We start from the raw sequence: 13,517 nt of genomic DNA on the forward strand, positions 1-13,517 counted from the left end.
TCATCATTATTTTGAATCCATTGAGCAATTTCTTAATCCTTACTTAAATTATCTAATTTGAAATTTGATCAATTTTATCAGGGTTTTACCTTTAAAGCTTTGGACCATATATATATATGGGTTGTTTAAGTGCGCTTCGGCGTTGTTCTTTTTATTTTTTATTTTTTTTACAATCGATCGTTTGACTGATTGGAAAGGCATACAAGATAACAAAGTTACAACCTTTGTTCGTATTGGGCAAAACCTTTTCGTACAAACCTCTTTATTCTTTCTTGAGCTTTTCTTTGCTTTTTGCTACTTTGAAAAGGAAAATACACTGTACACTTATTTACTATATACTAAAAAGAAATTTGACATATATCTTTCCGTGTTTCACGTGGTTCGTCTATATAATTTTTGTTGTTGGTGTTGTGTGTGTGGCGCGCGGGGGGCGGGGGGGCCGTATCCTCTGCATTAAGTTAAAAGAGAATATGTATCCCCTGCATTAAGTTAAAAGAGAATATTTTTGAGTTAATGAATCTCAACCGTTTGATTTGTTTTATGATTCGTGCAGATTAGATTCGCACTAATATTCAAGGGCCCCTAAGTTATAAGCACAAACTGAATTGGCTCCGTTTAAAATTAGACGGTTGAAATTCATTAACTCAAAATATTTCCTTTTGAGATAATGCAGAGGATATGCATTTGGGTATGCATTTGGGGGTTGGGGGTAGTGTATCCTTTGAGATATCTCATATTTTGCATGACCGACGTGTTCGGTGCCTATTCGGGGATAGAGCATGGGGCCAGATAGCCAGTAGGACTTGGATCCCCCGTGCCTTTTTTCCCTTTCATCGATCTTTGCATATCGTAAAGAAATCTGCTTTAGTTTTTCTGATGCTAAAAAAAAAGGGTTGCTAGTGGCCTTAGAAAGCAACTTCTCTAAGTTGGATGCTTAGTAGGATATTCCAAATGGAGCCCATCTATATTATCTATATTGAGGTGATCGTGCATTTCGAATTTAATTTAGATAGACTAAAATATAATCAGATGAAAATAGTTTATCTGATAAATCCGATATTTAATTTGACTCGAGTCTGACAGAATTTAAAAATTATATAATCTGAGTTCGTCCCAATACATGTTAACCCAAATCAATTTTTATAATGAGATAATGTTAGTAGTTCAATCAATTGAGATAATTTTCTACATTAACATCTAATATTGAGATAACTACTTTTGCGTAACTTTAACTGAATGTTAGTAGAGGAGAGATACCCTTTCTAACTCAATTTTTAAAGCTTCACTTCTCCTAGTCTATTTTATCGCTCTTGCTAGTTTCAATATTAATCATCAATTAATATAGTTACAAAAATGATCTCTTACATCAATTTGTCTCACTCACTATATTTCTAAATGGCTTTTTTCCCACTAATTATGATTAGTATTGTTTTTTCACCCCAAAAATACATACATCTCTATCTCTATGTCTAACAACATATATAATTAAGTGGAGGAGTGCTCAAATACATCATTGCTTCATGCTCCAATTGTACATCAACATCTTTATTTTCAATTTCAAAGTTCAAACAGACAATTCGAACAGCTCAACATGATATCCACATTAAAATATGATTGGAGACCAGATTTTATATTTTTTGGAAATTTTTTACTATTTTCTAAGATAGATATAAAATCATTATTTTTAAATGGTCCACAATTTTCTAAAAAATAGTGATTTTGTACCTATCTTTAAAAATAGTGAAAAAATTCAAAAAAATATATAATTTGATCTCTAAACTAACATAGATATCATATTGAGCAGTTTAGATATTTTGTTTAGACTTTAAAATTGAAGATAAAAATATTGGAATACATGCATGAAAAATGGAGTATTTGAGCTCTTCTCAATTAAGTGACTCATTAAAAACAAAATTCCTGAAGACCATATCTACTTTTTTTCAAAAAAAAAAAAAAAAAATTAAGAGCTGCTGCTAATTCCGGCATCTATTTTTTTTTGTAAAAATTAAACTCGCCATCTTTACTAAAGCTATAATTCCAAAAAAAATCCTATCAAACAAACTACAAAAGTAAAAACAAAAACCAAAATAATCATTAGTTGTACTTTTTGTTCTCCATTATAAAATATCAACAAAGTTTAAATAAGTGCAACCACAGTTTCCTTCCTTTAGCGTTTTGTGGTTATATACTATATTATCTAAATGAATGTGATTATGTGAACTTTAATAAAAGGACACATCAATGTGGGTCAGTGGATTTGGTTACAGTTCAACTTTGGTGAAAGAAGGCTAGAGGCAAGCTAGAGTTAAAAAAGGAGGCCCATAGAAAAATAATTCAAAACCTTGTAACATCATACATGGATCCATGTTACAAGCAATGACATTATGACAGAAGAGTCCTACCCTTCATTGACTTGTATAAGTATGTGTCATATGGAATTTGTAACAGAGAATCCCGCCTCACAGGCCGAGGTGGGAAACGTGTTTAATGTTTGCTAATGTTTTACACTTTTATTTTATTTTATTTTATTTTATGTTTTTTCACATTTGTAAATTAGCCTATTAAACTCTCCAAATCGGACGTGGTGCTATAATGGTGTCTACTTTAGGAAAATAATATTAAATGCCAAAAAATAATAATCCAATAATTTATGTTCTTAAGTTCATTAAGTTCTTTGATGAGCTTAATTGTAAAACTTATCGAATTAATTTTAAACGACGAATTCAAACTATTAATACTAATCTACTTTTGGTACATACATAATTTATGAATTTTCAAATTATTTTAGTGCAAAATCAAGCCGTAAAAAAGATTTATATTTAATTTTAATGTATTTATTTATTTTTAAATATTTTTTACCACTTGAATTTTTACCAAATTAATTCATAAATTTTAATTAGTTTCAACTATTTAAAATTTTCAATAAAGTCCATCCAATAAATTTTAAAGTTGACACGTACACTAAGAAAAGAAAAGTTGGTAAGCTTAAGAACACTCTTCTACTCTGTAAAACGTGGAAGTGTTTTGTTAATACTCTGTTCCGTCAATGTACGTAATTATATATATCTTTTTGCATCTAACTTTTGTGCATTCAAGAGTGGATTATTCGGGTCCTAAATTGACTCACTTAGGCCACCTCTACCAAACATCAAGCATGCACCAAAGATGACAAATGACAAGTACTTTCTTTTTTCTTGAAAATTATTGAAATGAGACTTAAAGCTCTTACAATCAAATAGTTATGCATCTAGTGCTGCCACTTTTTTTATTTTATTTTATTTTATTTTATATACGTATCAACGTTTCTTAGAAACCTCAACCTCCTTTGTCACACCCTATATATAGAGAGAGAGGGAGAGGCGTAGAGCTTATAACTAACCTCTTGGTCAAGCTGAGGGTATATATAAAAATCAATTCCATATATCCAACTTCTCCTGCTAAAGGCTGAGCGCCATGGGTGCTCATAAGAAGGAAGACATGGAGAAATCACCAAGTGGTCAAAAGAGAAAATTGCATGGAATGTTCATGTTCGCTGATTGGATCGACGTACTTTTAATGATTTTAGGCACAATTGGAGCAGTCGGTGATGGTTGTTCGACAAATTGCCTCCTGCTCTTTGCCAGTGAATTAATAAATTCCATAGGTAATGCGAATGCAACCGGAAATAATGCACATTTCATGAAAGAGGTTGAAAAGGTTAGTGCGAAAGAACTTTTGAACTTTTGAACTTTTGAACTTTTGCTTCAAAGTTTCTTTTAATGTTGATTAATTTCATCTAATTTGGTGATATTTTTTTTCTAAATATTCGCAGACTTGCTTATACTTTGTCTATCTAGGAATTGCAGTCTTGGTGGTGGCATTTATGGGTAATTCCGATAGCTCTAAAACTTTCTACATCAATATATAATTCATTGTGAAACTTATTTTTATTTTCAATGATATTATATGGTATTGATCACAAATGAAGGGATATATACTTATTTAACACAAAGTGCTATCGACAAAGTTTCATTTTTTTTATATACACTTGCAAAATCCCAGTGGGATATTCTTGTACAGAAAGTAGAAAACATGTTAAGCATGTATATATTTTGGTTGTTCTTGCAGAGGGGTATTGTTGGAGTAGAACAAGTGAGAGGCAGGTGCTAAGGATTAGGTACATGTATTTGGAGGCTATTCTAAGGCAAGAGGTGGGATTCTTTGATTCACAAGAGGCTACTACTACTGAGATCATTGAAAGCATCTCCAAAGACACTTCTCTCATTCAAGAGGTCCTTAGTGAGAAGGTATATCATCTCTGTTTCTTTTTTCTTCTTCTTAATTTTAGGAATAAGTGTTTTGTTTTCTTTCAATTATTTTTACTTAGGATCAGATAAAAGTTTGTGCTGCTGCACTTAAGATAGGATAAAAATTGGTGCTTATCTTTAATCTGAGCTAGCATATTTTTATGACAAGACATATAAGAATATTTATCTTTTAATGATATTACGAGGGAATCTCACCTGACTATTTTTAACGTAGTCAAATGTAAGTTGGTACTAACTAAGATACCAACATGTGCTAATTAAAGAAAGACATGGAACTTTGCCAATATGCTATTTTTGTGGAAATTTACTCGATTCTGCAGCTGGAACAAACTTTTTGGTTGCTTATATTTGTAATATTGTTCTTTATAGAAGCATAGAATCATTGGGTCTGATATTGTTATACGTATGGAATCATATAGGAGATAAATACTCCCTCCACGTTACTGACAAATTAAGTTGGAACGGAATATGCTAAAGGAAAGTTGAAGAAAATAAAAACATCTGATTCAAAATTAGGAAATAGAATATATATATCTCCATAGATAAAAAGGCTTCCAACAATTTGCTCTGGGAATCTGTTTATGTTTTGTTTTGCTGTCATTGCAAGACCTCATTTTATATATAGCAGTTTTCTGACAGCAATGAAGTGGTTTTCCAACAACTCTTTTACTTTTATATTGAGGAGTATTAATTTAAATATTTTCAAAATTATAGCTATGAAACATAACCACAATACTAGGTCACTACATTAAAATTGTATTACCCTTGCATAAGATATTTCCTCTATTTCTATCCACTTAATTATTCTCATTAATGTGCTTTCACAGAGAAGTTTGTCTTCTTTCCTAATTTCCGTTTTATTTTTTTTAAAAGAAAAAACAATAAAGTTTTCAATAATTTACAATTTACAGTTTGGCCCCGAAAACTCCAGGAATTTATAATCTCAATATTCAACAGGTTCCTCTGTTTCTGATGCACTCATCAATGTTCATATCTGGCCTAATCTTCTCCGCCTATTTTTCGTGGCGCCTCTCCTTAGTCGCATTCCCTTTAGTAATTCTTCTCATAATCCCTGGCCTCATATATGGAAAGTACCTCCTCTACCTCTCCCATAAAGCCCGTGCTGAGTACTCAATAGCAAATTCCTTAGTACAGCAAGCACTTGGATCAATCAAGACTGTCTATTCATTTACTGCTGAAAGTCGGATCGTGGAGCGCTATGCTGCAGTGTTGGATAGAACAACAAAAATGGGGATCAAACAAGGGATTGCCAAGGGTGTTGCAGTTGGTTGTATTGGCTTGAGTTTTGCGATATGGGGTTTTCTTGCATGGTACGGGAGCAGGCTTGTGATGTACCATGGCGAAAGCGGAGGGAGGATCTACGCGGCTGGAATTTCATTTGTGTTAGGAGGCCTGTAAGTATTTTTCTTTTCTTATGTTTCATTTAATTAAATAATCTTTTGAGTGGCAAACTAAATAATAATAATAATAATAATAATTACATCTGAGTAATGTCCTTTATTAAAACTTTAATTAACTGGTTCATATTTTAGAATTATTGTTACTTCTTGTTTTGAAAAATAAATGAAGCAGGCTCTAGTTGAGCACGAGACTATATATATTAGTAATATTATATGTTACTTATCAAATGAATGAATAAATATTTATTTAAAGAGTGAAGTTACACACATTTGGTATTAAATTGGCTAAATGGCTTAAGTTGGTAGTTAGTACTGAGTTATCTGAAATACGGTACGTAGTTGATACTCATGAGTTGTATCGTTCTAGCTAGCAGTCAAGCATTTGTTTTGTCATGCCATTGCGGTGGCATCATTGTATGGAATAGAATATTATTGAGATTAAATTACTATTATAATTTGTACATTTTACAAAGACTATGATCATAGGTTCAAGGTTTAAAGTTTAATGCAGACAAAAGTATAAGAAATAATTGAGGAGACAAAGGAGTATATAATTCTAAAGATGCATCACAATATTCCTAGCTACCAAATGCTATGAAACCGTCTTCGACTTTCTATTTCTTTTTTCTTGCAACAGTGAAGTCATCAAGTCAATTTATAATATCCAGTACTTAAACCATATTTTATCCTATGGAATATTTTAGCTTTAATTATTGGAGTGCAGATCACGCTACATATATATATATACAACAGAACAATTTAAGGCCATAGACTTATTTTTAAATTAATTCCATAATATTTAACACGTTTAGTCAAAATATATATATTTAAGTTGAAGCAAGCGTGATTTGCATTCCAAGAGTATTATTTTATTTATGAGTTCGTAATATCTACTTAATTATAATGTGTCTCTTTAAGACAAAATATATGTCAAAGAGCCTGATCAAACCTTTGTTACAAAATCATAAAAGTCAAATTTGGCCTCTCTCGATTTATGATCTCATGACAATACTTTCATTTCCCTGCTTTTTTAGGGTAAGGTGGAAAGTTGCCATCTTACAATTTCATTGATTAAAGAAAAAAATATTTACAGCTCAGTGAATCCTCGTTACATATTGTTTAATAAATAAAAGCTCTTCTAATTAAGACCCTATCCTCCTTAATATGTGCAATACCCTTTAGTCACTAAATAGGGAACTTTTTTATATAATTAACTTTCAATTAAAAGCCAAACAAATCTGTTAGTCCTAAATTCTACATTAATCTCAAACAGGTCCCTCGGAACAGCAATCCCTGAAGTAAAACACTTCACTGAGGCATCAGTATCGGCAACCCGCATTCTGAACCGTATCAACCGTGCCCCACAAATTAACACAGATGACCCGACCGGGCTGAGATTGGATCAAATCCGTGGCGAAATCGAATTCAATTCAATCCGGTTTACATACCCATCTCGACCCGAATCAATAATTCTAAAAGACTTTTCCCTCCATGTATCCGCCGGTCAAACTGTAGCCTTGGTGGGGTCCAGTGGCAGTGGCAAATCCACGGTTATATCTTTGGTTCAACGCTTTTATGATGTGAATGAAGGGATTGTCAAAATTGACGGTTATGATATAAAGAGGTTGCAATTGAGATGGATAAGAGAAAAGATGGGGCTAGTGAGCCAAGAACACGCGCTTTTCGGCACGTCTATAAAAGAAAATATTTTGTTCGGCAATCCTGAAGCAACTGTTGAAGAAATGTATGCGGCCGCAATGACAGCCAATGCACACAACTTCATAGAGCAGCTTCCAGAAGGATATGAGACTAAGGTGAGGGTTTTTTTACATTATAGAATTTTTTATGTGGAATATGAATATATAATGGTACAAATAAGGTCAATTATGATTACTTGTATAAACACTTCATTTAAATGAATCTACTCTTCCATTTAATTACTGCTATGTTTATAACTTTATATACAGTATGTTCTGAGCAATGTTAAAATATTCTTGGTATCTAGCTTAATTATAGCATCGAACTTTTTCAAACTTCGTACCGATCTACACTTGGCAATGGTAATTAATGTGACATTTCATAGGTTATATTTTACTATTAATATAATTATGGTTTTTCTTTTAGATCGGAGAAAGAGGGTCACTTTTGTCAGGAGGGCAGAAACAGCGAATTGCGATTGCTAGAGCAATTATAAAAAACCCAGCTATTCTCCTTCTTGATGAGGCCACAAGTGCACTTGATTCGGAGTCAGAGAAGCTGGTGCAAACTACACTTGATCAAGCTTCCATGGGTAGAACCACTCTGGTACCTAGAATCTTATCTCCTAACTTTTACACAATTTACTTCGTCTTCCACTGCATATCTAATTAATGACTTGATTGGCACAGATAGGAAATGACACAGCTTTATACTTGGAACTTGTTACTAGAGTAAGAAACCCCAATTTTTAACATCTGGTCCCTAGGAACTGACACCAGAGAACTACTAGTACCAACACAATAAATAGTGTGATCTGATAAATACCTTCTGAACAGGTGGTAGCTCACAAACTTTCAACCATAAGGCATGCTGATAAGATTGCTGTGGTAGACAACGGTACCATAGTAGAAATCGGCACACATGATGAGTTACTTGTCAAGGGGGGTCACTACTCTCGTCTTGTCAAACTACAAAAGATGGCAAGTTATATTGACCAAGATCAAGATTTAATTATACCGGGCTCTGCCGCCCGGAGCAGCACAAGCCGCCTCAGCCTCAGCATGACCAAAGCAAGCCCATTCAACCTCACCCCAGCTCAAGAAACACTCATGACCTCACCAATTACTCAGAATTTAACCCCGTCTTTTTCAAGACTTCTTGCTATGAATGCTCCCGAGTGGAAACAAGCCCTAGTCGGTAGCCTCTCAGCTATCGTTTATGGTTCATTGCAGCCCACTTACGCCTTCACGATTGGTGGTCTCATCACGGCATTTTTCTTAACAGACCATGATAAGATGAAGGCAATTGTTCGGCAATATGTGGCCATATTTTGCTCTCTTTCGGCCGTGTCTATAGTGGTCAACATCTTGCAACACTACAACTTTGCACGAATGGGGGAGAATTTGGTGAGACGGATCCGGGTACGGGTGTTAGAAAAGCTACTGACATTTGAGACTGCATGGTTTGATGAAGAATCAAATTCGAGTGGTGCATTATGCTCGAGATTAAGCAATGAAGCTTCTCTAGTGAAAACCTTAGTAGCCGATCGGATTTCTCTGTTAGTGCAAACTGCATCTGGGGTAACAATAGCAGTTACGATGGGGCTGGTCGTTGCATGGAAACTGGCTCTTGTCATGATTGCAGTGCAACCTATTATCATGTCATGCTACTATGCTAAAAAAATCGTTTTATCAAAAGTTTCAGGGAATTTGGCCAAGGCACAATATAAAAGCACTCAAATTGCCATAGAGGCAGTTTACAATCACCGAATGGTGACATCCTTCGGTTGCTCAGATTTAGTCCTCAGGTTATTCAAAAAGGCACAGGAAGAGCCATTAAAAGCAGCAAGTAAAAAATCGTGGGTTGCAGGGATAGCTACTGGTTGCTCACCCTGTTTGTCGTTCATGTTTTGGGCTTTGGATTTCTGGTACGGAGGGAAACTGGTACAGGCAGGGCAAATTTCTGCTGGTGATGTCTTTAAGACTTTCTTTATTTTGGTAAGTACAGGGAAGATGATTGCTGATGCCGGGAGCATGACGACTGATTTGGCAAAAGGTGCCGATGCAGTTGCCTCTGTTTTCGAGGTGCTTGATAGACAATCGATGACCCCACAAGTAAGAATCTTATCTTAAATTTACATTTCGGATACATTTTTGGAATTAAGAGATTGCAAAGGAAATCAAATGGTCTAATGATTATACTATTTTAATATATATTTCAGGTAAATCTGAAAGCTGAAAAGAACAAATTGGAGAAGAGAATCCAAGGACGCATAGAACTAAAGAAGGTCGATTTTGCATACCCAACCAGACCACAATGTCAAATCTTGCAAGAGTTCAATTTAGAAGTGAAGGCCGGCACAAGCATAGCACTGGTAGGTAGAAGTGGTTGCGGTAAATCTACAATTATCAGCCTGATCCAACGGTTCTATGATGTCGATAGAGGTGTTGTTCGAGTCGATGGCATGGATATAAGGGAGCTGGATATCATCTGGTACCGCGGTTTCACTGCACTTGTTAGTCAAGAGCCGGTGCTTTTTTCAGGCACCATTCGGGAAAACATTTCATTTGGGAAGCCAGAAGCAAGCGAGGATGAGATTTTGGAGGCAGCAAAATCAGCAAATGCACACGGATTCATCTCGTAAGTCTTTGTTCTTTCTGTGACATGTGACAGATCCAAATCAGATAGCACAACTATCAACCAAGAAACAATTAATTGCATGGGCTCCTGTTTTTAATGTATTTAATTGTGATTTTTTTTGTTATAGTTCTCTAAATGATGGATATGACACTGACTGTGGCGAGAGAGGCTTACAGTTATCAGGAGGTCAAAAGCAGCGAATTGCAATTGCAAGAGCCATTATAAGGAATCCAGCAATACTTCTACTAGATGAAGCAACAAGCGCCTTGGATGTACAATCTGAACAAGTGGTGCAAGAGGCGCTTGATCGAATCATGGCCGGTAGAACCACAGTTGTTGTAGCACACCGGCTAAATACAATTAAAAATGTCGATTCAATTGCTTTCTTGGGAGATGGTAAGGTCATGGAGCGCGGTACCTACCAACATCTCATGACCAAGAAAGGTGCATTTTATGACCTGGCTACACTACAAAGATGACAAATATATTGTATGAAACTAAATGATATTCTATTTGTTAACAATTGACTAGGAGAAGTGCTGCTATGTATGAGTACAGAATCCTAGAACAATAGTTCTATTACAAGATGTGTAATATTTTATTCCCGTTTATTTAAAGAGAAAAATTAATACCATAGATAACCAAATGTTAGGGCGTGTTCCGCGTTTAAATGGGATGGGGAATGGGAATGGTAATTGAACTGATTTTTACTGTGCTCGTGGGAAAAAAAAATTTCAGTCTGAGTGAATTTTTTTTTCCCACGCGCACAGTAGTGCACCGAACAGGCCCTTAAGCTGAATTAGTTCAGGATTATACAGGGTATATAGATACTGTTGGAAATATATTTTGAAAACACAAAATTTTATATAAATAAATACTTATTTTGATATTAACATTTTTAACTTTATGAATTATGGAGCTATTAGTGAAATCATATACAAGCTCATTGTTTGTTTCCACAGAAGATCAAATTAATAATTAGAAATGAGCTGGTAACTCATTGATACATTCATATACATATTAAAATAATAAATGCTCCAGCTTGAAAAACGTTCAAATGAATTGATCCGTTCATATCCATTAATAAAAACGGTAATATAATGAATATCATTTTAATTGTTATGAATGTACAAATTTATTGACATCTATGTTATTTGCCTATAAATAACACATGATATTTGAATATATCTAATAATTGATATACTCTTTTCTTCCTGTTAGCTCCATATTTCATAAACTCAATTTCTATTCTCCCACAAATAAATATTTTCTTTATAGAAAACATATTATTCTGCTATCATTGTTGAAAGAAGCTACATCAACCTCTACCACGGTTGCGCTCGCAGGCAGAGGAATACCGGCGTAACTTGGGGCAATCTTAACCGATTATTCATGCGCTTAGGACGGGAAGTTGCCTTAGGTCCGCATTTTGCAGCTCCGGGTAATAAAGTTTTAATTATATTCTTGATTATATTTTTAATATAATTGTTATTTATTTTATTGATCAAAATTCAGATTTAAAATTAGTTGGCCAGTTCATATTTTTTCAACAATCTAAGGCAAAAACCCGTAATTTGAATTTGATCAAATTAAAATTCTGATTTTAATTAGTTTATAAATTATAGAATTAATTAGTTTACCAAAATGAAAGATAAAGAATCAAAATCAAAATTTTTGATCATAAGAAAAACTATTTCTCTGTTTCGGATGATATTTTGTATGAACTATCACTGTGATTTGTGATATAAATTTAGCCGTTATGATTACTATGAAATTGCGTTCAATCATTATTATTTGATTTAAATTACAAATGGAGAAGTTAGAAATATAATTTGGAGTTTGAATAGATGTTGTAATTTATGAAATTAAATTAAGTCCCTTATATATGAATTAGTGTTTTATGTATTGAATGCATTAGGAAATTATATTTGTTAATTAATTTCTAAGTATGACAATGGTTTCTGCTATAATAAAAATAAACACTTTGTCTTAATTTGTTTATCTTATTTTTGATCCCAATCATAATTAGAAATCAAAATCTGATTTCTTACTAGATATTCTCGATTTCTTACTAAAATATAGATTTGATTTTAGTAAATGAAAATTTGAATAATAAACTAGATGATTCAAGTACGTTGATGTAGTTGATGATCTAGAAAACATTATATAATTGAAATTGTAATAGAAAGTTACAAAAAAATGAATTCAGTATTAAATTGATTAATTTGATACTTAATTACAAAAGTGTTTCTTGTTATCCAATTGTTAGCATTTATTTGATATGACAATTATACGTACAAAGTCCGTTAATAAGTTAATATTTGTTAAGTATATAATTGGATGTTATCAATAAAATTCAGAAATCTAATTATTATTCTTTACTAAGTAATTAGATTTGCAAATTATTTTCTGAAAAAAAAGAATTAAATTACTGGAATTATTTAGTAATTAGACTTATTTGTAATAAAAATAAATTTAGGGTCATCGGCAAGTAAATTTTCAAGGTTATCGGTGACAAACTACTTTATGTAAAATAAGAACATCAATGCAACCTAAGTACTAGTGATTCCTCCATGTATTAAATGTATAATTGAGTTGAGTAATAAAAATTTATATATATAGATAGTTCATTGTTTTCATTTTACAAATTGTAGGAAGGGTTAGCATACTTTTCAGTTTTAAATTATTTGCATTAACTTGCAATAAAATATATACCATGAATAACGTATAGGATAATATTCTAAGATATTATAGTTGTCAAGTATGTCTGCCTTAATTTGAAAATTATATTACTCAATATATTTCAGTTGATTTTTGGAATAAATCATTTCCGTTAGAAAAATAAAACTGGTTAATTAAGATATCTATTGGATTTGATTGTAATAATGACTCTCTTAAATTCTAATAGTAACCGAAACAATAATGATTAAAAAAATCAATTAATATCTACTCTCTTACGGTTAGGGATATATAATTAATCGAGATTCAGTTAAGCCAATTTCACTCACTTTGAATCCAAAGAGAAGAAAAAGAAATATATATTCTTCCTATTATTTTCATCTCTCAACCGATAAAAAAAAATCATATGTTTTTAAATTTCAAGTTTCATCTCCTAATTAATAAATACGGTCAGAGTATAAAGGTTAAAAAAAAATCAGAGTGTAAAGGTAAAATATATATTAAAAATTTATTTCCAATAAATCTTGTTTAATACAATAATATTAATAACTGCCTTTTTTTCATTCAATTTTTAAACACCATAATTACATCTTAATTATTAATCTTTAATGATCATAAAAAAAAATTGAATGGAGAAATAGTAATGACGATTCAAATATATAATAATTTTAACTTCTAAAACTTCCTATTGCATGCTAGTTAAACGACGTATATGATTATTAAAACAAATCATAAATGAATCCATCTCATTAATGATCGGTTTTGGTTGTTT

At 32.6% G+C, this 13,517-nt stretch overlaps 1 protein-coding gene across 1 annotated transcript; it reads left to right on the forward strand.

Moving 5' to 3' along the window:
* Positions 1 to 3,375: 3,375 nt before the first annotated feature.
* On the forward strand, positions 3,376 to 10,702 carry LOC144546750 (putative ABC transporter B family member 8). The gene is made up of 9 exons (XM_078295296.1): positions 3,376 to 3,696; positions 3,812 to 3,866; positions 4,108 to 4,286; positions 5,265 to 5,722; positions 7,002 to 7,542; positions 7,853 to 8,032; positions 8,263 to 9,540; positions 9,648 to 10,066; positions 10,194 to 10,702. Exons 1-9 carry the CDS (start codon positions 3,454 to 3,456, stop codon positions 10,543 to 10,545), a joined length of 3,705 nt encoding a protein of 1,234 aa, XP_078151422.1. The 5' UTR covers positions 3,376 to 3,453; the 3' UTR covers positions 10,546 to 10,702.
* Positions 10,703 to 13,517: the final 2,815 nt, after the last annotated feature.

Source organism: Carex rostrata, chromosome 30 (genome assembly GCF_964058835.1).
Source record: "Carex rostrata chromosome 30, lpCarRost1.2, whole genome shotgun sequence".
NCBI lineage: Eukaryota > Viridiplantae > Streptophyta > Magnoliopsida > Poales > Cyperaceae > Carex > Carex rostrata.

Excerpts from the sequence above, each read along its gene's own strand:
- LOC144546750 (XM_078295296.1), top strand. The coding sequence starts at position 3,454 with ATGGGTGCTCATAAGAAGGAAGACATGGAGAAATCACCAAGTGGTCAA. Across the intron at positions 3,867-4,107 it reads CTTGGTGGTGGCATTTATGG|AGGGGTATTGTTGGAGTAGA; the intron begins GTAATTCCGATA and ends TTGTTCTTGCAG. Across the intron at positions 8,033-8,262 it reads CCATGGGTAGAACCACTCTG|GTGGTAGCTCACAAACTTTC; the intron begins GTACCTAGAATC and ends CCTTCTGAACAG.